General features: G+C 43.3%; 1 protein-coding gene and 1 pseudogene across 1 annotated transcript in view; both read right to left on the reverse strand.

The window, feature by feature from the left end:
• Window positions 1-11606, reverse strand: part of FMNL3 (formin like 3) — a 56545-nt gene extending 44939 nt beyond the window's left edge. Inside the window, exon 1 of the mRNA XM_004388301.2 lies at window positions 11302-11606. Within this exon, the coding sequence (XP_004388358.1) occupies window positions 11302-11427 (126 nt within the window). The 5' untranslated portion in view covers window positions 11428-11606. The remainder of the gene's footprint in view (window positions 1-11301) is intronic.
• LOC101355655 (39S ribosomal protein L37, mitochondrial-like) lies at window positions 11511-23526 on the reverse strand (annotated as a pseudogene).
• Between the last annotated feature and the right edge of the window lie 1780 nt (window positions 23527-25306).

Raw genomic sequence — 25306 nt, forward strand, 5'->3', positions numbered from 1 at the left:
AAGAGTGTAGTTAAGAATGGGGGCGGAGTCAGACAGCTTGGATTCAAATCCTGATTCCACTGCCTACTAGCTGTGTGATCACAGGTGAGCTATTTAATCTCCCTGGGCTTCAATTCCCTCATATAAAATGGAGATAACAATAACTACTTCATAAAGTTGTGATGATTAAATGCGATAATGTACATAAAGTGCTTTGCATGGTGCCTGGCACACCACTAACACTCGATAAATGTGAGAGATGAAAATTATTAGCTATCTTTAACTCCTGGGAGAAAACAATCTAGAGAACTTGGCTTCCACAAGGGTCAGAGCTACTGAACAGACCTGACTTTGAGAAGTTTAGCTATAGTGAAGCTCAGAGCTCAGGTAAATTATTCTCTTTGCTGACTGCCTGCTGCAGCTCTGCTAAAGCTGAAGGCACAGCTTTCGCTGGCCTGGAAACAAAAGAGGCTAAAAACATACAAACTTCCTACATCTGGGGGATCAGAATCATGCCTACATTTAAAGAATTTAAAACACAGCGTCAGGGCAAGAGAGTACCCCTCAGGAGTCTTTCTACTGTGAAAACTAGTGCCAAGCTCAGCACAGGGCAGGGAATGGGCTGTGACCAGTTTTTGACCCCACTGGTGTCCTTGGTCCCTCCTGCTCTCTTCTTTTGACACAGTACAGAGAGTAAGAGAGAAGCTTTCTTTCTTTTTTTGCATTGAAAGCTGAATTCCCTTTCCTTTAAAGGAGGAATAAGTGTGAGAGAGCATACATGCAGAAAATTCAATCAACTCAAAAGCTTATATAATTAAAAAATGAATCACTGTTCAGCCCCAACCCTATCCATCCTCATAGATCACCACGGTTAACAGCCTGGTGTTGATTTTTCCAGACCTTTTTTCTATGTGTTTACATACAAGCATTGTACATATGTGGCTTTATAAAGCACTATATATATAGTCTTGTTTTAATTGCCTTTTTAGACAATTATACACATACACATATCTTTGAGATTTCCATCAGCCACAGCCGTTTATTGAGTGCCCACCCTGTGCAGGTATTTGGCTGTACAGTGATAAGCAAACATATAGTCCCCATCCTCAGGAGGTCAACAGTCTGGGGAGACAGATAATAAACAAGTAATCAAGCAAATAATTTAAAAATGGAAAATAATACGAAAGAAATGAATAGGACGCTAAAATAGAGAATAACAAGGGAGGGCCTCTCTGAGAGATGGCATTTTTAAAACCGAGACCTGAAGTAAAAGCTGGACTGAGCCATTGGAACATCCAGGCAAAGGGTATTCAGGAGAGGAAAAAGCTTGTGCAAAGGCCCTGACACAGACAGGAGCTTGTCCAGAACTGAAAGAAGGTTAAGGTGAAGCTTGGTAAAACAGGAGGATGAGCGAGGTTAAAGAGTTCAGCAGGAGCCAAATGATGCAGTCTTAAGGGACAGGGTCAGGAGGTCAGGAGTTTGCTTTTTTTTTTTTTTTTTAAAGAATGTACAACGTATTAAAGGTTTTTAAGCAGATGAATGATGCTATTTGATTTATATTTTAAAAAGATTATTTTGGCTGCTTTGTGAAGAATGGATGGGAGGGTAGAGATAGAGGCAATAAAGCAAATTGGGAGGCCAGCTAATTGGCCCCCAACTCATGAAGACCCCATGCACAATGGGATTGTACCACTGTGATGTTCAGCATCATAGCAACATGCAAACCACTACTGACAAATGGGTGGTGGCTGCACTTGAGGCCCATTGGCCAGAATTGAACCCAGGTCTCCCTCTTGGAAGTTGGGAATTCTACCACTAATCCACCACTGCTCCTGCAAAGGGACGTATCTTACCACACAGCATCCTTAATCAAAGTTAAATCAAAATGTCCAGGGGCCTGAATATCTTCCTCTGAATGGGAGTCAGCCAAGTTTCAACAAGCTGTCTTTGTTGGAACAACCAACAGAGGCATCATTTTATAAGAACTGATAACCAGGGCTGCATCTCCTTACAAAGTATCAAGAGTACAGCTGGTATCAAGGAGCTCAGGCAGTAGCCTCTCCTCACCCAGCCTTCCCTTCCCATTCCTCCAAGAAACCCTGTCCCATAGGGTTTCCAAAGAGCAGCCGGTGGATTCGAACTGCCGACATTTTGGTTAACAGTCAAGCTCTTAACTACAGCACCACCAGGGCTCCAAGGTTAGAGTTAATAAAAAGAAGTCTACCTCTTGCCTGAGGGTATGATAGCAAATGGGAAAAACAAGAAAGCACCAAAAACAATGGTTCTACCTTCACTTTTACTGCTCTCGAAGCTTCATCCCCAGCTGGAACACAGGACAAGGGAGGTACAGAGTACAAGGTGATTCTCAACAAGGGTGCTATCAGCATTTTTGGCAGGATAATTCTTCATTGTGCGGGACTGGCCCAAATAACATCTCTGGCCCTCAGGTACTAAGTGCCAGTAGCACTCAGCCCTCACTGTAATAACCAAAAACACTCTCACTTGTTTCCAAAAACCCCTCCAGGGACAATCCTTCCACCAGCTGAAAACCACTTTAACTTATGGAATGGAAATGTATTCGTTACACATACAACAAACACTTACTTGTAGAACGTTTATAAACTACAAAATGTTTTTACTATGTTACCTACTTTAAAACCAAACCCATTGCCTTTAAGTCTATTCCAACTCCTAGGGCCCTATAGGACAGAGTCGAACTGCCCTGTGGGGTTTCCAAGGAGTGGCCGGTGGCTGACCTTTTGGTTAGCAGTCAAGCTCTCAACCACTGCGCCACCAGGGCTCCATGTTATCAACTTTAAGTATCCTCAAAACCCTTTAAGAGAGGTTTTATCATCACCCATTTCACCCTGCTTGCTGAAAGTGAAGAAGACTTGAAGTACTGATGAAGATCAAAGACCACAGCCTTCAGTATGGATTACATCGCAACATAAAGAAAACAAAAATCCTCACAAATGGATCAATAAGAAACATCATGATAAACAGAGAAAAGACTGAAGTTGTCAAGGATTTCATTTTACTTGGATCCACAATCAACACCCATGGAAGCAGCAGGCAAGAAATCAAAAGACACATTGCATTGGGCAAATCTCCTGCAAAAGACCTCTTTAAAGTGTTCAAAAGCAAAGATGTTACCTTGAAGACTAAGGTGTGCCTGACCCAAGCCACAGTGTTTTCAGTCACCTCATACGCATGCAAAAGCTGGACCACGAATAAGGAAGACCAAAGAAGAATTGATGCCTTTGAATTGTGGTGTTGGTGAAGAATATTGAATATACTATGGACTGCCAAAAGAGTGAACAAAGCTGTCTTGGAAGAAGTACAACCAGACTGCTCCTTAGAAGCAAGGATGGCGCGACTCCATCTCACATACTTTGGACATGTTATGAGGAGGGATCAGTCCCTGAAGAAGGACATCATGCTTGGTAAAGTAGAGGGTCAGCAAAAAAGAGGAAGACCTTCAACGAGATGGACTGACACAGGAGCTGCAACAATGGGCTCAAGTATAACAACGTTGTGAGCATGGCACAGGACCGAGTAGTGTTTTGTTCTTGTAGTACGTAGGGTTGCTATGAGTCGGAATCGACTCAACATCACCTAACAACAACATTTCATAAAGGATGAAATAGGCTCAGAAAAGTTACAGGCTTTGCCCAAGATCATTCAGCTAAAAGGCTGTAAAGCTGCATTAAAAACTCAAATTCTTCTGATTCCGAAACCAATGCTCTTTCTTTCAAACCACCCTGAGCCAGTGAGAGTCTCAAAACCAGCTGCGTCCTCCCAGAACAGATTTTTTTTTTTTTTTAGGTTTCACAGGAAACCTCCTAAAAGTATGCAAACAATCAGGTTCACACACAGCTCTTACTTACAGAAGGGCTGGGCAGTTGGAAGAGGACTATGACATTCCTCATTCTGGATTTGAATAGAGATGAGCAGGTAAGGGAGGCAGAGTACATACTTTCCCTGTTAACATTCATTAGGACCCAGAGGCCAGACCACCGACCTCAATTCCAAAAAAGATGGGGGGCAGGAGGAGCAGGTGAGAAGAAGAACTGAGCCGTCACTAGTATACGAAAGCCTACTTCCTCTACTGGTAAAATCTGCCATGTAAATAATTGTTAGCCCCCTGTTGGTTCTGAACATTATTTAAAATACCTTCCAAGGACCTCAAAGTACTTTATAAATTAAGAAGAGTACACATATCAGTAAAGCTGGGGATAGAGGAAAAACTGCTCCAAAAACAAAACTGTATTCAGATCCTCCCCTACCCAACACACAATCTCCCATCCCATCACTTTGCTGTAAGGTGATGGAAGACAAAAGAGAGAATCTGGAAAGAGGAGGACTCTGAAAGAGAACAGAAGTAGAGAGGAAGGTGCACAGCAAGGACCACAAGAGCATCTCAAGGACACGGAGGCAGCTTGACACCTCCACCACCTTTCCTGGGGGACTCACTCTGTCATGTGAAAGGAAAGCAAGATACAAAGATGTAGCTTTGCTGAGGGAAGCAAAAGAAAGACAGGAAATGGGAACTCAGGAATTGTAGCTGCCCAGCTCAGCTCTATTCTAGAATCCACTTTTCTTTTTCATAGATGACAACCTTAAAACCCCCAAGTTCCCATCTTTAGCTGCTACTCAAACAAGGTGGCAACCTTGGAGTAGCCAGTGAGGGGGACATGGGGAGGTTGTGTGGAGACAGCACCCTCTCTTATCTTAAAAAAAAAAAAAGGTCCTTCCTCTCCTCTGAAGTGCATTTCCAAACTGGAATGAACCCCCAGTCTTTCCCTGGCATTGCTTCAGCTCAGCTCAGACTTGGGAGAAATGTTTCCCCAGAATGGAGGTGACCAGCCTGGCCGACTAGTTGACACTCTACCTTCTTGCCGACAGCATTGTTCTCTGAGCCCACCTGAGCCAGTTCTGGGGTGGATACTTTGGTCTCGACCACAGAACCAGGGCCCTGGCTCTGCCCAGACTTCCCAGGCAATATCAGGGGCAGGGGCGGATCTGTGGTCTCATTTCCTCTCCACCTTGGCTTCTTTTTACACTTCAGTGAAAAGATTAGCTATTTCCACCAAGAACACTTCCTTTTCTCACCAATTGTAGTGGCTGTTTCTCTAGACACAGAGCTCTGAAGCACTAGTGTGGCTGCCACCTGGCCTGTCCCAGCTGCAGAGCACAGACCCAACAAGTCCTGAGCTAAAGGGCTTTTTCATCCCAGATAAGGTGGCAGGGAGAAGAAATTAAGGGGCAGGAAGAAATTCTAAGAACTCCACAGTGAATACACTGGTGTTCATTTTATCATTATTTTAACCTTATATAATAGTTATATAAGTTCTTTAATATGTGAAGAATATTTTATAATAAAAAATGTGGAAAATGTACACATTTATTACACAGACATATGAATATGTAATAAATCCCCTACAGAGAGCAAAGGACACAAACAAAAAAGGGCCAAAACACTTAATGATAAAATGTTCAAAGAAATGCAAAGTAGAACAAGATAGCAATTCTCATTAATGGAGTTGGCCAAGGTTTTAAAAAAGTTAAAGCATCCAGTAATGGTTAGTTTATAGAGAAAAGCAGACACTCATACCCTATCAATGGAAATCTAATCCGTGTAACTTTTTTAGAAGGTATATGTCTCAAAGGCCTTTAAAAAGCATATAACCTCTGATGCAGTAATTTCACTTCTAGCAATTTATCCTAAGGAAATAATCAGTGTGACAAACAAATATTATTGCACAGGATATTCATCACAGTGTTATTTATAATAGTGAAAGAAATAAATGAAAAATGCAAGGTAAGTCAGTAATAAAATACTGTACAATATATCTATATTATGGAGTACTATGCAGCCATGAAATCACGACACTAAAGAATACTTAAACAATTAAGAAAATGATTAAAATTGTAAATAAAAATCAGTTTATAAAATTATATGAATCCTAATTGTAAAAATACATACATGTACATCAAAATGTTAACAATAGATGGTGAGATTATAGGTGATTTTAATTCTCCTCTTTATACTTTCCAGTCATTTCCAAATTTGCTTAATAAACATGTAGTATTTTCATAGTTAGGAAAAAATAAGTTTTTCTCAGTCCTCCTTCCTCCCTTTGAGGAAACTCACATGCATTACTGCCTTTTAAAAGAGCCATCTGGAAATATGTATTTAAAACCTTAAAAACATTTATACCCTACAATCTAGTAAGTCTAATTTTGAGTTTCTATCCTAACAAAAAAACTCTGAATATTGAAAAGGCTTTGTACACCAAGATGTTCATCACAGTATTGTTTATGACAGCAAACAGAAGCAAACAATGTTTTAAATGTCCAACAAAAGAGTTGGTTAAGAAAACAATGGTGCAGTCATTTGATGAGCCATTGTACAGCATTTTAAAATGCTTACAAGACTATTAAGAGCCTGGGAAAACTAAACAAATAACAATAACAAAAAGGATTTATATATATTTGTTGTTGTTATGTGCCTTTTGAGTTTGTTCCAACTCATAGCGACCCTACAGGACAGAGTAGAACTGTCCCATAAGGTTTCCAAGGAACGGCTGGTGGATTCGAACAGCCGACCTTTTGGTTAGCAGCCAAGCTCTTAACCACCATTGCGCCACCAGGGCGCCTTATATACACACACACACACACACATACACACACACACACATATATATAATCACAACACTGTACAAACCGTGTGCTGGGGAAAAAAAAAATAAGGTTTTAAAATACACTGGCTTCTGGTAAGGAATTAGAGAAAATATGCATGTTTTTCGTCAGTCTTTCTAAGTTGCCACATACTTTCTTTAGACAATGAACACTACTTTAAGAGAAGAAATAAAAAAGTTGAGTCTCTCTCTGAGCATTGAAAACCTTCCCAAATGACAGGAGTCTACTCCATCAGTCCTAGCCCCCCCACACCTCATCCAGTCTGAGGCAGGGTAAGATGGAAAGGTCAAGGAAATGAGGCCCCTCTCTGTGGCCTAGGGTCTTCTTGGTGGGGTCTCTGAACAAGAAGAGGGCTCCTCTGATCAGCATCTGTCAGGGGCCCTTTCCCTTCCCCAAGTCCTATTCCAGCCTGAACTAATTCACCATAATCCCCAGAGCTGGGAAAAAAGTTTCCACCATGGCGATTTGGAACCTGATCTTTAGTCCCAGTTTTTCCCAGCCCCTCTCTGTGTCAGTGGAGGCCCCTCAAAACCTCTTAGACAACTAGCACCCAGACTAGTTCAGCTCCCACATCAATGCTACACTTAGAGCAAAAGCCCAATCCTCAGTCATCACCAGGGAATTGTGAGAGGAGGCGCCATGGCAGGGACAGCCCTCCGCCACTCGTCACACAACCCCACCCTCTTGCCCTGGGAGTCTCCTTCCTAAGGGACATCCAGAACTTTTTCTGGCGTCAGAACTCAAATCTTAGTTGCAAATCTGTAGTAAGTCAGCAAAAAGAAAAATCAAGGGTACAAACACACGAAAGGCAGACAGCTGCTGTCCTTTCAGAGCCCTTAGAACCCTCTGCCTCCCCTCTCTCTCTAAAGAAAGTCCAGTACCAGCCAAAATACTAGCTTCTGAGAAACTGGGCATGGGTAGTAGTCTAGCTGGGACCAAAACACAGCTGGAGATTTATCAGACCGGAGAGAGGATCTCATTCTGATCTCATAACTGTCCTATCCTCACACCCCCAATGCCTGACAGAATGGAGCTGCTGCTCAGACAGGGGAAGAAGGAAGGACCCTAAAGAAACAGCATAACACAGCAGCTTCACAACCCTTTTCGCATCAGGGCACACCTAGAAAATAATACCATTTGTACAGTGTTGTCGTTGTGTGCCATCGAGTCGATTCATAGCAATCCTATAGGACGGAGCAGAACTGCCCCCATACAGTTTCCAAGGTTGTAATCTTCACAGAAGCAGACTGCCACATCTGTCTCCCACAGAGCAGCTAGTGGGTTCGAACTGCTGACCTTTTGGTTAGCAGCTGAGCACTTAATCACTATGCCACCAGGGCTCCTTGTGCAGTACACAGAGTAAATGGTGGAAGCTGCTCCCAACCAGAGGGGACAAATTGAGGACCTCTGCTACTCCCAGGGATGAGAGGATCAATATCTCAGCACACCTGTAACTCATCTGCATCACACATCACACAGTAGGGAAGCCCTGGATTTGGGCATGGGCTGGGTTAGGACTTTTGAGATGGATGTTCTGGACAAATCATCTCATGGTCTAGGACCTTGAGCTCTCCAACCTGGGTTGACAGGCCTGCAGGCCAGATCATCTGTCTGCACCAGAAAGCTGGGAGCCTGTGGTCTTGACTCAACACTGATACAACTTCCCCCAGCCACGGTATTTTTCAGGGGGGTTTCCACAGATACACAGGGGAATGGGAAGTCCTCCCTGACAGCAGCAGGCATATCCTGAGACTGAGTATGCAGAATGGGGTAACTGGCTTCATCAGATTTCTGAACTTAAAACCCCTTTTTGGCAATACAAGTGATCTCAGATCTGAGTCACTGCTGAGAGCAACAAACTTAAAAGCTACCATTTACTGAGCATATAGTAGATGCCAGACCCTGCTAACTAAGCACTTGACTTCCAATTTCATATAAATCCACACAACAACCTCATGTGGCAAATACTATCATTATCCCCATTATAGGAAGTGACAACTGGGACTCTAAGAGATTAAGTAAGTTGCTCAAGGTCAAATACCTCTAACTGGATACTATGAAAAAGTATTTGTATTTAAACCCACTTTGAATTGAAAGTCCATATGCTTAACCAGGACACCAGTATGTTGCTTCAACAAACCCCCCCAAACAGCTTTTCCATAAACCATCATAGTGAAGCTGACAATCTGGGAAAGAAAAAGGTAAGAATAGAGCAACTTCTTTGAATGTTTCACACTACAAAAAAAGAAGCTAATTTATACTGAGTACCTACTAGGTGCCAAGTACCTTACATACATGGACTCATCTAATTCTCACAACCACCAGGACAGGAATTATTAGCCCCATTTTACAGACGAGGAAATCTAGGCTCAGAGAGATTAAGACATTTGCTAAGACAGAGCCCTTGCTTTTTCTACTATGCTACAGCTTCTCCTAACTGTTTAGGAAATACACTTCAGCCTGTTTCAGGGCCAACCATCCAACTCACAGCCAGTACTGTTTGCAAAGGATAGTAGAAAGGGCACCTATCAAAAGCAGTGGAAAGCAGGATCTTTAAGAGTGCCCAGAGAAAAACTCCAAGCCCCAAGAAAGTATGACTTCCCTGTGTTGGAAAATTGATGTAAAATCCCCTCCACCCCTGTGACAGCTAACTAGCCCTGGCCTGCCCTGTTCCAACCCCCATCAGCAGCAGCTCAGGCACACAGAAACAAGACCAAAACAAAAGCCATGAGAAAACAAATTAAAACTTCTATACAGAAAGGAAGGCTTGTAAGTGGGTGGTCCAGTTCCCTGCTTGACTTGGGCTCTCTGGTTAGGAACCAGGACACCACACGCATTTTGTGAATATTAAGCCATCAATGTCCCAACTAAACAAACTGGTCAACCAAGCTCCAAGGAAGATGTGATGGACTTTGGCTCTGAGCTCTCACAACAAACAGCCCCTAGCTAAGATAGGCCCCCACCCAGCCCACCTCAGACCACCCCTTTCTCTCCAATTTCTGTGGCTAACTCATGCCAGTTTGCTGGGGGTTTTCACGCCCCCACCGGAGTGCAGATTCCCTCCCACTCTTCCCCAACAGTTGAGCTCTTGTTCTCAAGGGCACCAAGTCCCCAGTCTCTCCTCCTCAGCCTCTGAGATGGCCACAGTACAGTTAGTAATCACTGACTCACCCCATCCCCCTGAGGAGGCTAGGGAAAGGCAGAGGGCCTCAGGATGTGTGGCCCAGATCCCTTTGCCCCTCTGCAGAGCTAGCGGGCAGAGAGATGCCAGCAGCACCACTTCCCCTTGGAACACCATGGACACTTTCTGAGCTGGCTCTGGTGCCAGTGGGCTGATGTCAGGCTCTCCACCATTGGAGAGGCCAGGATCTCTAGACAGCTCCCACTGTTGCCAACAGATCTAATCTCTCTATTCCAAGGCAGATGAAATCCAATAAGGCTGCTAAGTCCACAACTTATCCCTCCTCACAAGCAAAGACAAAGTTGGCCCTTCAGGCCATACCAACAATAACATCAGTATTAATACTGCCTCTTAGAGTTATTAAGGGAACTGGGAAATATTTCCCCAAGTTTCTCAAAAGTTTACTTCTGTTAGCGAATGTTCCATCAGCTGGTTCACTTTTCTTTCTCCAAAACTTCATTGTCAGCTCCAACATATTCTCCGGTTCCATTCCAGTGATACTAGCTCAGATCCTCTCTATCCATATATCCATAGAGCCACTGAGATCAATGTCCAATTCCCACACCAACGAAAAACTCCAAAGTCAGTTCTAAAAACTCATCTATCTATATCATTTGGAAGCTACAGTAACACCGAAAAGAAGCACAGGCAAAAGAACACAAACCAGCCACCACGGCTTAAGAAGAGAATGAAAAAGAAAAAAAAAAAAAAAGGAGGCAGGATGGTTTGTGTATTGTTTCAACTGGAAAAATACACTAGTAAAATGGCTTATCCACATGTTCAGCCCTTATAGCAAATCCACTATAAGTTAGCAGGACGCCTGCAGGCTTTATTCTGAAAATAAGTAGAATGGCATCACGCTTTATTCCATCCCCTTCAAGAGCTGCCAGCCCCCTCCCCATTCCCTCTCCCCACCTCAAACATCTGGTCTGGGCTGGGAGTGGGACCCACTGGTTGGGAAGCCTCCATGTTAACATCAGGGGCGCTCTCCCTTACTTAGGCTGAGGAGTGGGCCAGCCCTAAGCTTCAGAATTTCCCCGCACTAGCGAAAAGAGGGTTTAGGAATGAGAATTCTAGGGACTCGGGGCAACTGACAGGGAAGTAAGGAGAAGTGAGAAATAAGGGCAGCAGAAGGGGGAGGAAGGACCGAGCAGTACCGATCCACGGGGGGACAGGGGCCGGGCTGGGGACCCCTCCTCCTCTTAAGTGTCCAGCAGTTGAGGCGTCGATCCGGAAAGCGCCCCCCATCCCCACCCCGACGGGTTGTCCGGCCGGCCCGTGGCTGCTATGTGTTTCCTGGGAAGGCACTGGAGGACGGGGTCTGTCGGGAGCCCTGACTGAGGGGTAGGCCGAACCAAGGAATCCGCACAAAGTCCCACCCGGAGCGTCCCGACCGGGGGTTGGTAGGAGGGGGAAGGCGCCGGGCTCAGCTCTCTCACCAACACCAAGGCGAACCTCTCCTCCAGCTCACAGGGCTCAGGCATCGGCATCTTGCCGGGCGGCAGCAGCAGCGGGACAGAGGGCGGCTCGCCTGGGCCCCCCTCGGCGCTCTCCAGGTTGCCCATCCTGGCGGGGCCCCCTTGGGGGCCTCAGCCTCCCACCTCCAAGTCCGGGGGCCTTGGGCTTGTCCGCGGACCCGGCTCCTCCTTCAGCGCAGGCTACCCCAGTCCGACTCCTCGGCCCCGCTGGGGGCGCCGGGGGCTTCTCGGGTCCCGCAGACGACAGCGCACGGCGAGGGCGGAGGCGGTGCAGCGGACAGCAGCCCCCAAACGACCGGCACGACAGCGCCCGGCTCTCGCTCACACCCGCCACCTCGCTGCTCTCGGCGCGCCGTCCCGGCGCTGCCCCTTCCCGCCCCCGCCCCCGCCCCCACCCCCCGTGCTCTCTCCCTCCTCCTTCCTCGCTTCCTCCCACCCACTCCCGGCCGGGACTCTGGCTCCCCACGAGCGCCGACTGCAGCCCGCGCCGCGCGCCCCATTCATGCAGGCCCCGCCTCCCTCCCTCAGGCTTCTTGGGCGACCCGACCCACCCCTGTCCACGCCCGATTGACAGCCGCATCTGCCAATCACAGCGCCTCCCGCCCTCTGCGGCCTCGCGCCTGGCACTGAGCGCGCCCTAGCGGCCCAGATGAGCACTGAGTGGTCTCGGTCGTAGGCGGGTTTGAGGCGCAGGACTGGGGGCCCAGAAATGGACCCAGCCCTTTTCTACAAAGAACTCACAATGTATACAGATAGATATAATATAGGACACATTGTGCAAAGCTAGCTACAAGAGAAGTAGAAACGGTTAGGATACACAGAAAAGGGCAAGGGACCTCATCTTTTGGGGGTCATTATGAGGGAGATCATATTTGAACTGGATAGGTATTGAGGGATAGCGAGGACCTTAACTGACAGAGACAGGTGAAAGGGCATTTAGGAAGTGAGGCTCTTAGCAAAGTCCAGAGGTTCCTCTAAGTGGATGTGAAAATGGACAGGCAAGAAAAGAATGCTGTTCTGGGCTTGGTGGGCTGGTGGGTCATCACTGATGATATGGTGGACATTTGTTTTTGCTTGCCTAGCACTCATCCACCTTCTTCCAGTGATAGCACCTCATATTCTTTTAGGTAACCCAGCTCCCCTGTTCTCAGACCAAGTGGAGCTAAACTTCACCCCCATTCCATGAGGCCCCATGGCTTAGGCTGAACAATCACAGCATTTTCTTACCTTACCTCGGAGACTGGTTTAGGGCTTGACATTTGACCCAAGCCTAGACTATAAGACTCATTTCCAAGACTTTTACAATCAGGGAAGAGGCGCTGTCATTCCATTAGTGTTGCTAAATTGTTCAAATATAAACGTGGACTTAATAGTGGCCATCTTGCCATCAGACATCATTTCTCAAGCTTTTTTGATAATGAAGCCAATGCAGAGGAAAACAAAGCTAAGAGATAGAGACAGAGTTCTAATGACATGTTTTACCTGAAATTATCACCTAGACTTTTCATTAATTTAGTCAACAAATATTTATTGAAAAGCATACTATATGTTAGATATTGTTCTAGGTATTGAAGATACGTTTCTGAACAAAAAGGATGTACATTTTGCCCTCAGAGAATTTACATTCTGGGGAGGAAGAGAAGTAGATAGTAAACTAAATAAGTAAAATGTATAGATGTTAGTGACAAATGCTAATAAAAATAAAACTGAAAAGAGGGTAGAAGTGGGAGAAGAGTTACAATTTTAAATAAGATGATCAGGGAAGGCCTCACTAATAAGGTAACATTTGGGTACAGATCTGAAAGAAGTGAGGGCGTAAGCCATGTGGATATCTGGGAAAAGAATGGTCCTGGCAAAGGGAATGTCAAGTGCAGAACACGCCTACTGTGTTATAGAAACAGCAAGGCGGTCAGTGTGGCTGGAGTACAATGAGCAAGAAAAAGTAGTAAGAGATGAGGTCAGAAAGGTAACCAGAAGCCACATTGTGTAGGGCATTGTAGGCTATTGTAAGGACTTTGTTTTTCTCTGAATAGGTTTAGTAGCCAGCCATTGGAGGGTTTTGAGTTGAGGAGTGACATGATCTAACTTATGTTTTAACAGGATTACTCTGGCTTTTGCATTAAAAACAGACTGAATAGACAGGCAGCTAACAGACACATGAAGAAATGCTCACGATCATTAGCCATTAGAGAAATGCAGATCAAAACTACAATGAGATATCATCTCACACCAACAAGGCTAGCATTAATCCAAAAAACACAAAATAATAAATGTTGGAGAGGTTGTGGAGAGACTGGAACTCTTATACACTGTTGGTGGGAATGTAAAATGGTACAACCTCTTTGGAAATCGATTTGGTGCTTCCTTAAAAAGCTAGAAATAGAAGTACTATACTATCCAGCTATCCCACTCCTTGGAATATATCCTAGAGCAATAAGAGCCATCACAGGAATAGATATATGCACACCCCTGTTCATTGCAGCACTGTTCACAATAGCAAAAAGATGGAAACAACCTAGGTGCCCATCAATGGACAAATAGATAAACAAATCATGGTATATCCACACAATGGAATACTACACAATGATAAAGAACAATGAGGAAGCCGTGAAATATCTTATAACATGGAGGAATCTGGAGGTCATTATGCTGAGGGAATTTAGTCAGTCACAGAAGGACAAATATTGTATAAGACCACTATTATAAGAACTCAAGAAAAGGTTTAAACACAGAAGACAACCTTCTTCGATGGTTACGAGGGTGGGGAGGGAGGGTGAGGATTATTCACTAACTAGATAGTAGACAAGTATTATCTTAGGTGAAGGGAAGGACAGCACACACTACAGGAAAAGTCAGCACAACTCGACTAAACCAAAGCTAAGAAGTTTCCTGAATACAGTTAAACACTTCGAGGGACAGAGTAGCAAGGGTAGGGATCTGGAGACCATGCTTTCAGGGGACATCTAGGTCAATTGGCATAACAAAGTTTATTAAGAAAATGTTCTGCATCCTACTGCAGTGAGTAGCGTCTGGGGTCTTAAAAGCTTGCAAGCGGCCATCTAAGATGCATCAGTTGGTCCCAACCACCCAGAGTAAAGAAGAATGAAGAACGCCAAAGACACAAGGAGAGTATTAGCCCAAGAGACTTCATCAGCCTGAGACCAGAAGAACTAGACGGTGCCCAGCTACCACCAATGACTGCCCTGACAGGGAACACAACAGAGAGTCCCTGATGGAGCAGGAGAAAGGTGGGGTGCAGAACTCAAATTCTAGTAAGAAGACTAGACTTAATGGTCTGAATGAGACTGGAGGAACCCTCGAAAGCATGGCACCGGATTCTCTATCAGCCCACAACTAAAATAATTTCCGAGGCCAACTCTTCAGACAAAGATTGGACTGGACTGTGGGACATAAAGTGATACTCGTGAGGAGTGTGCCTCTTAGCTCAAGCAGATACAAGAGACTAAATGTGTAGCTTCTGTCCGGAGGTGAGATGGGAAGGCAGAGCAGGTTAGGAGCTGGTTGAATGGACATGGGGAATCAGGGGTGGAAAGGAGGAGTGTGCTATCACAGTAAGAGGAGAGCAATTAGGGTCACACAACAATGTATGCATAAATTTTTCTATGGGAGACTAACTTGAAATGTATACTTCATTTAAACGACAACAATAAAAAAAAAAAAAGACTGAATAGAGGCATTGGTGGGGAGACCAGTTAGGAGGCTGTGACAATAATCCAGGTGAGAGATAATGGTGGTTTGGACAAAGATAGTAGCTGTAGAGGTAGAGAGAAATGGTCAGATTAAAGGAGAGCCAATAGAATTTCTTGACACTTTGAATGTAGAGGGTGAATTAAAGAGATAATTCCAAAGTATTTGGCCTGAGCAACCGGAAGGATGGTGTTTTCATTAACTAAAATAGGGGAAGATTATGGGAGGGGCAGATTTGATGAGGGAGAGTTGCAAAGGGAAGATCAGAAACAGGATTTTGGCTATGCTGAGTTTGATTTACCTATTGGTCATCGAAATAGAGATATCCAGAAGGCAATTGGATATATATGAATCTGAAGATCCAGGCTGGTAATATAAATTTGGAAATCATCAGCCTACTTACATATGCTATTTAAATTCTTTGAGTTGGGGTTCTGTTATTTACAACCAAAAAGTGAAATCCCTGTCTTTCCGGACAAATGAAACGTTCTCCCGTGAAGCTCCGCCTCTTCCAGTCAGGTGGACAATCAATTAACTCGCAATCTTACCCCCTCTTCCCTTCCTTCTACCCTAAACACACTCTCTCCCAGCTGCTGTAGCAGACTCTTGTAGGGCAGAGGGATTATAAGAAGGCTGAAGACTTCTACTAGACAAAAAAAAAGTAATAATTCAAGAGGGGAAAAAATTCATCAGTCATTTACCTGGATTCTCAAGGAACATCTCACAGAAAAAGGAGACTTGATAGGACAGTAAACAGCAGTGTATTCACTCTTGTGTGGTCTCTTGGTCCCCAGCCTTTTATTTTCAGTTTTGCTTGCCTCAAGCTTAACCACAAAATGTACATACAGAACTGCAGGGTCTTCTGGGGGTTGCTAGGGTTACTGCTTTCATTGTTAACTCCCTACTCACACATCTTCAATGCAGCCCTACTTCCTAGAGGATAAAGCCAAAATTTCTCAATCTGGTATTCAAAGGTCTGTATCATCTCCAAACTTCAGTGCCTCTTCAATCTGTTTTTCCTGGCCCTAATCTTTCAAATTAACCCTATACTTCAGCTAGAAATGTCCATCTTCAAACATTAGTTGCTCATTTTTATGTCTTCAACTTTGTTGCTTGTGGTAGACAGAACAACAGCCTCTAAAGATGTCCTCATTTTAATCCCCAAAACCTGTGAATATGTTACCTTTCATGGCAAAAGGGACTTTGCTCATGCGATTTAAGTTAAGGATCTTGAGATGGGAAGATGATACTAGATTATCCAGGTAGGCCCAAAGTAATCAGAAAGATCCTTGAGAGAAGGAGATGTGATATGACAGAAGCAGAAGTTGGAGTTATATGGAGCCACGAACCAAGGAATATAGCAGCGTCTAGAAACTGGAAAAGGCAAGGATTCTCCTCCAGAGTCTCCAGAAGGAACACAGCCCTGCTAACACCTTGATTTTAGCTCCATAAGAACCATTCTCAGGCCTCTGACCCTGGAACTGTAAGATAATAAATCTGTGTTCTTTTGAGCCACTTAGTTTGTGGTAATTAGCAGCATACGAAACTAATACAATCCTGCTGTGTCCCTAATCTAGATCCCTGCTTCCTTCTACCCTACTGCGATGGTTAAGATTGTGTGTCAACTTGGCTGGGCCATGATTCTCACTGTTTTAATGTAATCACTCCCATGATTGAATATACTGTAAGTAGCCAATCAGATGAAAGGGAGTCTCCTTGGAGGTGTGGCCCGCATCTGTATATAAGCAGACGTTCTGGCTTTTTGCTCTCTCTGGATCCTGTGGCTGCTTCCTGTTGTCTCATCTCCTGTTCTTGGGACTTGAGCTGTCAGCTTATCTGCCGAACCTGGATTTGTCAATCTGCACAGCCTGGGAGTGGGAGCCCTGCTCTCCGACCTGCTGATCTTGGGCTTGCCAGCTTCTGTGGCCGTGTGACTTGGGAGAGGCCTCTATCCTGATCCACGGACTTGGGACGTTCTAGCCTCTACAATCATGTGAGCTGTTTCCTTGACATAATCTCTTTCTATATATATAGTTATACACTTTACTGCTTCTGCTTCTCTAGAGAACCCAGCCTAAGACACCTACCCATACAAATCCTACCCAGGCTCAGCGTAATCTTTAGTTTTTAACAAAATTCAGCACAATTATTGGGTACCTATCGTGGCTCAGTGGTTAAAGTGATCGACTGCTAACTAAAAGTTCATCAGTTCAAAACCGCCAGTGGCTCCACGGGAGAAAGATGTGGCAGTCCGCTTCTGTAGAAATTTACAGCCTTGGAAACCCTGTGGGGTCACCATGAGTCAAAATTGACTCAACAGCAGTGGGTTTATCATGTCCAAAGCAGCTGGCTAGAGACCAGTAGATAGAGAAAGAATACAGGACACAAAGATAAATAAGAGACACCTTGACTTCAAAGGAAATCGCAGTCTGAGGCAGGTGAGTCAAGGTAGAGAGGAGGAATATGAACCAAGTTTGAAGGCACCCAAACAGGGTCATTGGTGTTATATTGGTGAGTGCCAGATTTTAAATCTCATTTTGGAGTTCTCCCAAATTTAAATGATCATGACTCATATTTTCTCTACTTTTCATTTGGAGCTTAATTCAACATTTACTGAGGGTCTTCTGTATGCAAGATACTGTGCTAGGTGCCGTGGATGATATCCAGCTATGCAACTCATGGTTCCTCAACTGCCTTAGGTTGTTTAATTTTTGTGTATGTTTTGTCTGGGCTGTGAGCTTATTTGTTTGCTTATTTAAGAAATATATATCCAAGGCCTACTTGTTTCAAGTACTAAGAAAGATACAATGATGAATAGGCATCTTTCTTCCAGGTGCTCACAGTCTAGTGGGAAATGATCTCAAAACAGTGTAATAAGTGTTGCAGTAGAGAAGTGTACAAAGTGCTACTGAGAGAACTCAGCATGGAACTGTAAAGGAAAGGTTTAGGGAAAAGGGAATACATGAGCTAGGGCTGAAGGACGAATAGATGTGCCAGATGGAAAAGTGAGAATAGTGCAATGAGAAGATGAGAGGAAGGGTGATCGGGAAGGGAAAAAGGCATTCCTGGATGGGGGAACAGTGCACGTGAAAACGGAGACCTATGAAAGCAGGGAATGTTTGAGCTATGGTAAGAATTCAGTGAGGCTGAAGTGTAGGGTGTGTAGTGGGAGGACAGGAGATAAAGCTAAAAGGTAGGTCAAATGAAGTTCAAGAGGAGCCTTGTGCTAAGCTGAGGAGTTTGCCATTTATTCTGTAGATAATTCTGTGTCCCACACAATTTGTAAGTATGCTCTTTGGAAAGATTCTTTACTCAAATATGGGTTTTTTTTTTGTTGTTGTTTATTTAAGCATTTGAGAAAACAGAGAGGCCTACAGAGATGATATGGAGATGATAAGGGCCTGAACCAAATCCAGACAGAGGGATGAAGAGAAGTAAAGTTGGAGAGAGAGATATACCTGAGAGAGAATCAACAAGACTTAGTTAACTATTAGATAATAGCGACATATTTGTAGTGTTTTATAATTTACTATATTTTTTCATGTTCATTATCTGATTTCATCCTTACAATAACAATAGGAGGGAGATACTATCATTATCCTCATTTTATAGATGAGTAAACAAACTAAAAGAAGTTAAGTAATATATCCAAGTTCATATAGTTAGTAAGTGATGTTCCTGACTGAACCCAGGCCTTGGACTCGGGATCCCATGCCATTCTGACTCTCTGGTGAGAAGTGAAGGAATAAATAAGACTGAAGAGTTGAGGCCAGCTCATGGATGCCCTACTCTTAGTCTCCAGAGAAGCCCAGAGTCTCTCTTCTGTCAACTGATTCCACCTCCTTGCAGCACTTTCATTCTTCTGCCCCTCTCCCCTTCACTTCCCAATCCAGGACGTGACCTCAGGAAAGCCATGTCTATCCTTATTTGTTGGTGAACCACACTGGTCTCCCTAAAGTTAAGATTAAACTAGGGCCCCAAGTCATGCCCAAGTTGCCTCCCCTTTTCCTGTCTAATCTCCCTTTGCTGTTAGTTGCTGTGGAGGCAATGCCAACTCATGGCGACCCCATGCATGCAGAGTAGAACTGCTGTGGGTTTTCGAGGCTGTAACCTTTCAGAAGCAGGTTGCCAGGTCTGTCTTCCAAGGTGCCTCTAGATGGGTTTGAACCACCAACCTTTCAGCTAGTAGTTGAGAGCTTAACCTTTTGCTCTACCTTCTTATCTCCTCTTTAACTCTTCCATGCCCTCATCCCTGACTTCTGGAATGCAGATTCTGTTAGTCTTCACACCTTCCTCTCCATCCGCCTTCTTCCCACTCTTCCCTTAAACTCAAAAGCAATTGCCATTTTCTTTGAAAGGTTTTATTTATTAAAACAAAACAAAACTTTACAGTATAGCGTACAAAGATTAAGAGTATGGGCTCCAGAATCAGACACCCAGAGCTGAAATTCAAGCTATGTGACATTGGACAGTTTACTAAACTGTTTGAGACTCAGTTTCCTCATCTGCAATGTAATAATTATTCTTGCCTCACAAGGTGGTTGTGAGGATTAATTAAGTTAATACATGTAAAGCATCTTGAATACAATATATACTAAGTCAAACTGATACTTAGCTAGTATTGTAGAAAGCAAAGTAAAAGAAAATTAAAATAACCTATAACTAGAGGGGTTTCTGTCTTAGTCATCTAGTGCCGCTGTAACAGAAATACTACAAGTGGATGGTTTTAATAAAGAGAAGTTTATTTCCTTACAGTAAAGTAGGCTAAAAGTCCAAATTCAGGGTGTCAGCTCCAGGGGAAGCCTTTCTCTCTCTCTTGGCCTTCTCATCAGTGTTGCCCCGGACTAGGAGCTTCTCAGCGCAGGGACCCTGGTCCAAAGGACACGCTCTGCTCCTGGCACTGCTTCCTTGATGGTACGAGGTCCCCCTGTCTCTCTACTCACTTCTCTCTTTTATATCTCAAGAGATTACCTCAAGACACAATCCAGTCTTGTAGATTGAGTCCTGCCTTACTAACACAACTGCCACGCATCCTCCCTCATTAACATCATAGAGGCAGGATTTACAACATACAGGAAAATCACGCAATACCAGGAATCATGGCCCAGCCAAATTGTTACACACATTTTTGGGGGGACATAATTCAAACCATAACAGTTTTACTTCTCACTAATTAGAAACAGAGAAGGGATAACAAATTACAAATATGAGGAAGTTACAAAGCTTAAGAAATCTTCCAAAAATCTTTTAATTTTGCTTCTTCGTCATTAGTGGCATCTATGCTCTCTGAAACAATTGGAAACCCAACAGAATTTTCCTCCCAATACATTTCTGTGAGAGGAGCTCACCAAGCTTTCTCCTCTTCTCTGAGATCTTCCCCACCTATTCCTCCACCCCCCACTCCATCCCATGTTTAGGGTGACCAACCATCCTGGTTAGCCTGGGACTGTCCCAGTTTTAGCACTGTAGGTCCTGCATCCCAGGAAACCTCTCGAACCCAGGCAACCACTGGTTAGTCACCCTACATGTTGTCCCCTAACTTTACTTTGGACATATGCATGCAAAGGATTTTCAGTGTGGACTGGGTGATAGCCATTTCCCTGGGCCCCTGGTCTACATAGAACAGTCTCCTTGGGCCATTTCCTAAGAATATTTCTATAGTTTAGGAAAGCCAGTTTCCAGGCTTCCTTGTTAGATGGATTATGTATAATTTAGCTTGGCATTGTTTTTTTTTTGTTGTTAGGTGCCATCGAGTTGATTCTGACTCATAGCAACCCCAATTGATACAGTAGAATTGCTCCATAGAGTTTTCTTGGCTGTAGTCTTTACAGAAGCAGATCACCAGGTCTTTCTCCCTTGGAGCCACTGGGTGGATTTGGTTAGCGGCCGAGCATTTAACCATTTGTGCCAGCAGAGCTCCAAGCTTGGCATTAGGGAGTAAAATAAGAAAATCAAGTATGAAAGAAGAGTAGACACTGACATGCACAAATAAAGATGCAAGGAAAAAAAAGATGAAGATCAATTTAGGAATCTTGTGAGTTTAGATTTTACAACATTCTAAAAGATCTAGAGTACAGTGCATATTACATAGTGAGCACTCCAAGCATCGTGGCTATAGTCAGGTGCCTTAAATAACATCTTGAGATATTCCCGTTTATCCCGTTTCTATTTTCCCCTATCAAGCAGTTAGTTGGCTTATTGTCTCAGGGGAAATGTGGCAAGCAGGGTAGAGTTGATGGGCAAACAATACCTGGTAAACACTTTGCTCTCTTGGCAAGATATTCAAGGACATAGGCAACGTGTCTTGGCCAAAAATAATAAGGGAGAAGAACGTTCACCAAACTAAAAAGAGTTTCCCTCCCCTGGACTAGGGAGAGGACAGGAGAGAGAGGAGAAGGTGTGTAGGATCCTAAGAGCAGAGGGTTTGGGGCCAGGCAAACTCAAACACCTTCAGAGTTCAGGAGGATAATATGGGTAGGTGAAGCAGGCAGGGTTTGTTAAAGAAACAAAATAAACAAACAAACCCTGCCGGCTTCATCCACTCATACCATCTCATATTCCTAAATTGGATTCCATCCACACAGATCCACTCAAAACAGATATACTTAACACATACCTAAAACAAGGAGAAATATTCTTCTTTTTTTTATTATGAAATATTTTATTAAAATACAATAATATAATGAATAAGTAAATTTTAAAGAACGAGAATAGAATGAACATTCATGTTCTCACAATCCAGTTTAAGAAACAACATTATGAGTAGCTTCCAAGCTCCCTATTTACGCTTCTTGATGCCATCATCCACCTGCTTAGTTTTAACTACATTTCTGAATTTGGTTTCTCATGTCCTTGCTTTTCTTCATAGTTTGGCCTTTATATGCATCCTGAAGCAATATAATTTTACTTGTTTTTATACTTCATAAAGGTGGAAACACATTGTATATATTCTATGATTTCACTCAGCCTTATCTTAGTGAGTCCTGTTGCTGTGTGTAGCTATAGTTCATTCATTTTCACTGTTGTACATTCTATAGCTGTATCCTATTTTATTTATCCCTTCTTCCATGAGTAGACATTTGGGCTGTTTACTGTTTAGTTTTCCTGTTACATTTAATTCTACTCTGAACATTCTCGAACATATCCCCGTGAATGCTTTCCTTGGGCCCATGAGTGTTATTGCTGGGTTCTGAAATATTCTTTTTTTTATATTAACATTTATTTTATTTCCATTTGAAAAGTTTTAAAAAAAAATAGAAAAGCACAGAGAATAATAATAATAAATGTCATGTGCCCATTGCTCAGAATTAACAATTAAGAGTTTATTTTATTTATTTATTTATTTTTGAGTGCACTTGAAGGGCTCTTTATTCTCAGGCTACATGAGAGCTGGGGCAGGTCCCAGGCACTGCCCAAGATGCAGGATCTTCAGTGGGAGACAGGGAAGAGGACTGAGGCCTCAGAACAGTCCTCTGCTCATACAGACTGTCCAAATACAGAGCTAAAAACTTCCCAAGAGGGTTAACATGTTGTGGGGTTGTTAACCAATGTCATAAAACAGTATGTGTACTACTGTTTCATGAGAAACTATTTGTTCTGTAAGCCTTCACCTGAAGTACAATAAAAAAAAAAAAAAAAAAAAAAAAACTTCCCAAACGTCTCCAGCTGAAAACCAGTTGGCCCAACAGGTTCTACAACCACATTCTTTTAATCACTGTGTGACACTAAAATGCTGACAAAGGACCTGGTTTGAATCCAGCCAGGCCGTATTTTTGATGCTCTAGCTAGAGGCCAGATGTGTGGTATTCCATTGTAACACCAGGAACTGGAAAAGGCACCCATTAATGTCCACACTCTGCACAGCTACTGGCTGCTCCAAAACCTTAGTGTCCTTCCCATAGAGGTGCCGGGCCTGAGCCAGGGCACTGCCAGAAGCAGATAGGGACATCTTTGCTTACGGCTGATGTGGTTGAAAGTGGTGTGGTCTTAACTGGCTGTCTCCAGGAAATACAGGGTGTGGAGATAGCGGCAAGGAAGTTGTTGTTGTTAGTTGCCATTGAGTTCATCACATCTTGTGGAGACCCCATGTGTTACAGAGTAGAAGGCTCCATCTTTTGCAGTACTGCCGAGTAGGTTCAAACCGCCAACCTTTAAGTTAGCGGTCGAGTGCAAACCATTTGCTCTACCTAGGGTCCTGGGAGTAAGGATGACCCTCCTAGAATCCTGAATCATCTTTCACATCATAAACATTGCATTCGTGAAGATCAATAGTGGGAGATATGGAATAGAAGGTCTTAAGAACATGATTCTTAGTAGCCTCAACCTCCTCACCGGAGGCAATGGAGGGCAGAGGATCCTCAGCACTCACTCAGGCTCTGCTAGAATCACAGAAGATTTGATTACTTTTGTTTCAGATATGTTGACGCTTCCTTTCCTTATTCTCATTCACCTCCCATTCTCCCGAGAGGCACCTATCATCATGAATCTAGTGTTTATGCAGTCCAAGTTTTTAAAACATCAGCTGTGTATATATTAATAAATTATATGTTATTGTTCTGGGAGCTATTTTAAATTTACAAAACAAATTACCTAGTGTTACATGTAATATGGTCCCATTATAATGTAACATTAGGTAATTTATTTTCACTCAACATTGTGTTAAAGATGTAGTCATGTTGACACATAGATCTAGTATAGCTGCATGGTTTTTTATTGTATAAATATGTTTCTCAATCTTTGTTTTATTATCGTCACCCAAGGAGAAAATTTAAATTAATATTGATTTCTTCTTAATGGGGGAAATACTAAGGAATATGATTTTATTGGGTAGAGTTGGCTTTGGACGGTCCTTAACCATTGTAATATGTAAGATTTTTGGTCCCCAAAGGACTAATTTCACCCCCTATATTGCCCGTATTGGGAATGCATGGTATAAACATACCACAGTTCGTTCATTTACCCTTTGGTGGACTTGGATTACTTCTAATTCATTGTTATTTCAAAAAATACTGCAATGAACATCCTTAGGTATGACTTCTCACACATATGCACTAAAACCTACACCTAGAAGTCATGGGGTACCGTTTTCAGTTTTGCTAGATCTTAACAAATTGCTCTCCAAAGTGGTTATGCTAATTTTCCATTCCACCAGTAGTATATGATTTCCCATTTTTCTACTTCCTCACCAATACTGGAGTTGTCAGACTTTTTGATTTGGCTAATCTTGTGTGAAATGGTATACCATTGTCTCCAATTTGCATTTTCCTGATCACTAGTGAGACTGAACATATTTTCATATGTTTCCTGGCCATTTTGGTTTTGTCTTGGGTAAATTGCCTTTTGCCCATTCTTATGTTTGGTTTTGGTCTTTTTCTTATTGATTTGTAGGAAGAACTCTGTTCTAGTTATTGAGCCATCCCAAAGTTGATGGCTTAAAGCAGCAACCATTTTATTAGGCTCATGGATTCTGTAAGACAGGAATTTAGACACAGCACAGCAGGGTATCAGATGGGAAGGCTTGAATAGCCAGGGGTGACTACATGGCTAGAATTATTTGAAGGCTGGAATCAACTGAAGTCTCCTTCACTCACAAGTCAAGTATATGGGCTGGGATGACTCAAAGTTAGGGTCAGTTGGAAGTGTTGACTAGAACACCTACACACAGCCTCTTCAAGTAGCTTAGGCTCACAAGATGGCAGCTGGGTTCTGAGAGAGAGTGTCTCAAGAGGAAGTGTCCCAAGAGCAATTGTTCCAAAGAGACCCAGGCAGAAGCTATATGGCTTTTTACAGCCCAGCCTTGGAAGTCAAACAACATCACTTTCTCTGTACGTTATTAGTACAAGTAGTCATAAGCCTGTCCAAATTCAAGGGGTGGGGACATAAGACTCAATCTCCTGATGGGAGTAGTGGTGATGGTTGTACCACCTTGTGTATGTACTTGTCGTTATTTGGTGCCACTAAGTCACTATGTGACAGAGTAGAACTGCCCCATAGGGTTTTCTAGACTATAATCTTTATGCGAGCACATTGCCAGTTCGTTCTCCCACAGAGTCGCTGGGTGGGTTTGAACCGTCAACCTTCCGGTAAGCAGCCAAGCAGTTAACCATTGTGCCACTAGGGCTCCTTCTGTGTATATACTAAAAACCACTAAACTGTACACTTTAAAAGAATGAATTTTTTTAATACTATCTGTTTTTTTCTTTTATTGTGCTGTAAGTGAAAGTTTACAGCTCAGGTTAGTTTCTCATGCAAAAATTTA

Source organism: Trichechus manatus, unplaced genomic scaffold (assembly GCF_000243295.1).
Source record: "Trichechus manatus latirostris isolate Lorelei unplaced genomic scaffold, TriManLat1.0 scaffold00209, whole genome shotgun sequence".
NCBI classification, from domain to species: domain Eukaryota; kingdom Metazoa; phylum Chordata; class Mammalia; order Sirenia; family Trichechidae; genus Trichechus; species Trichechus manatus.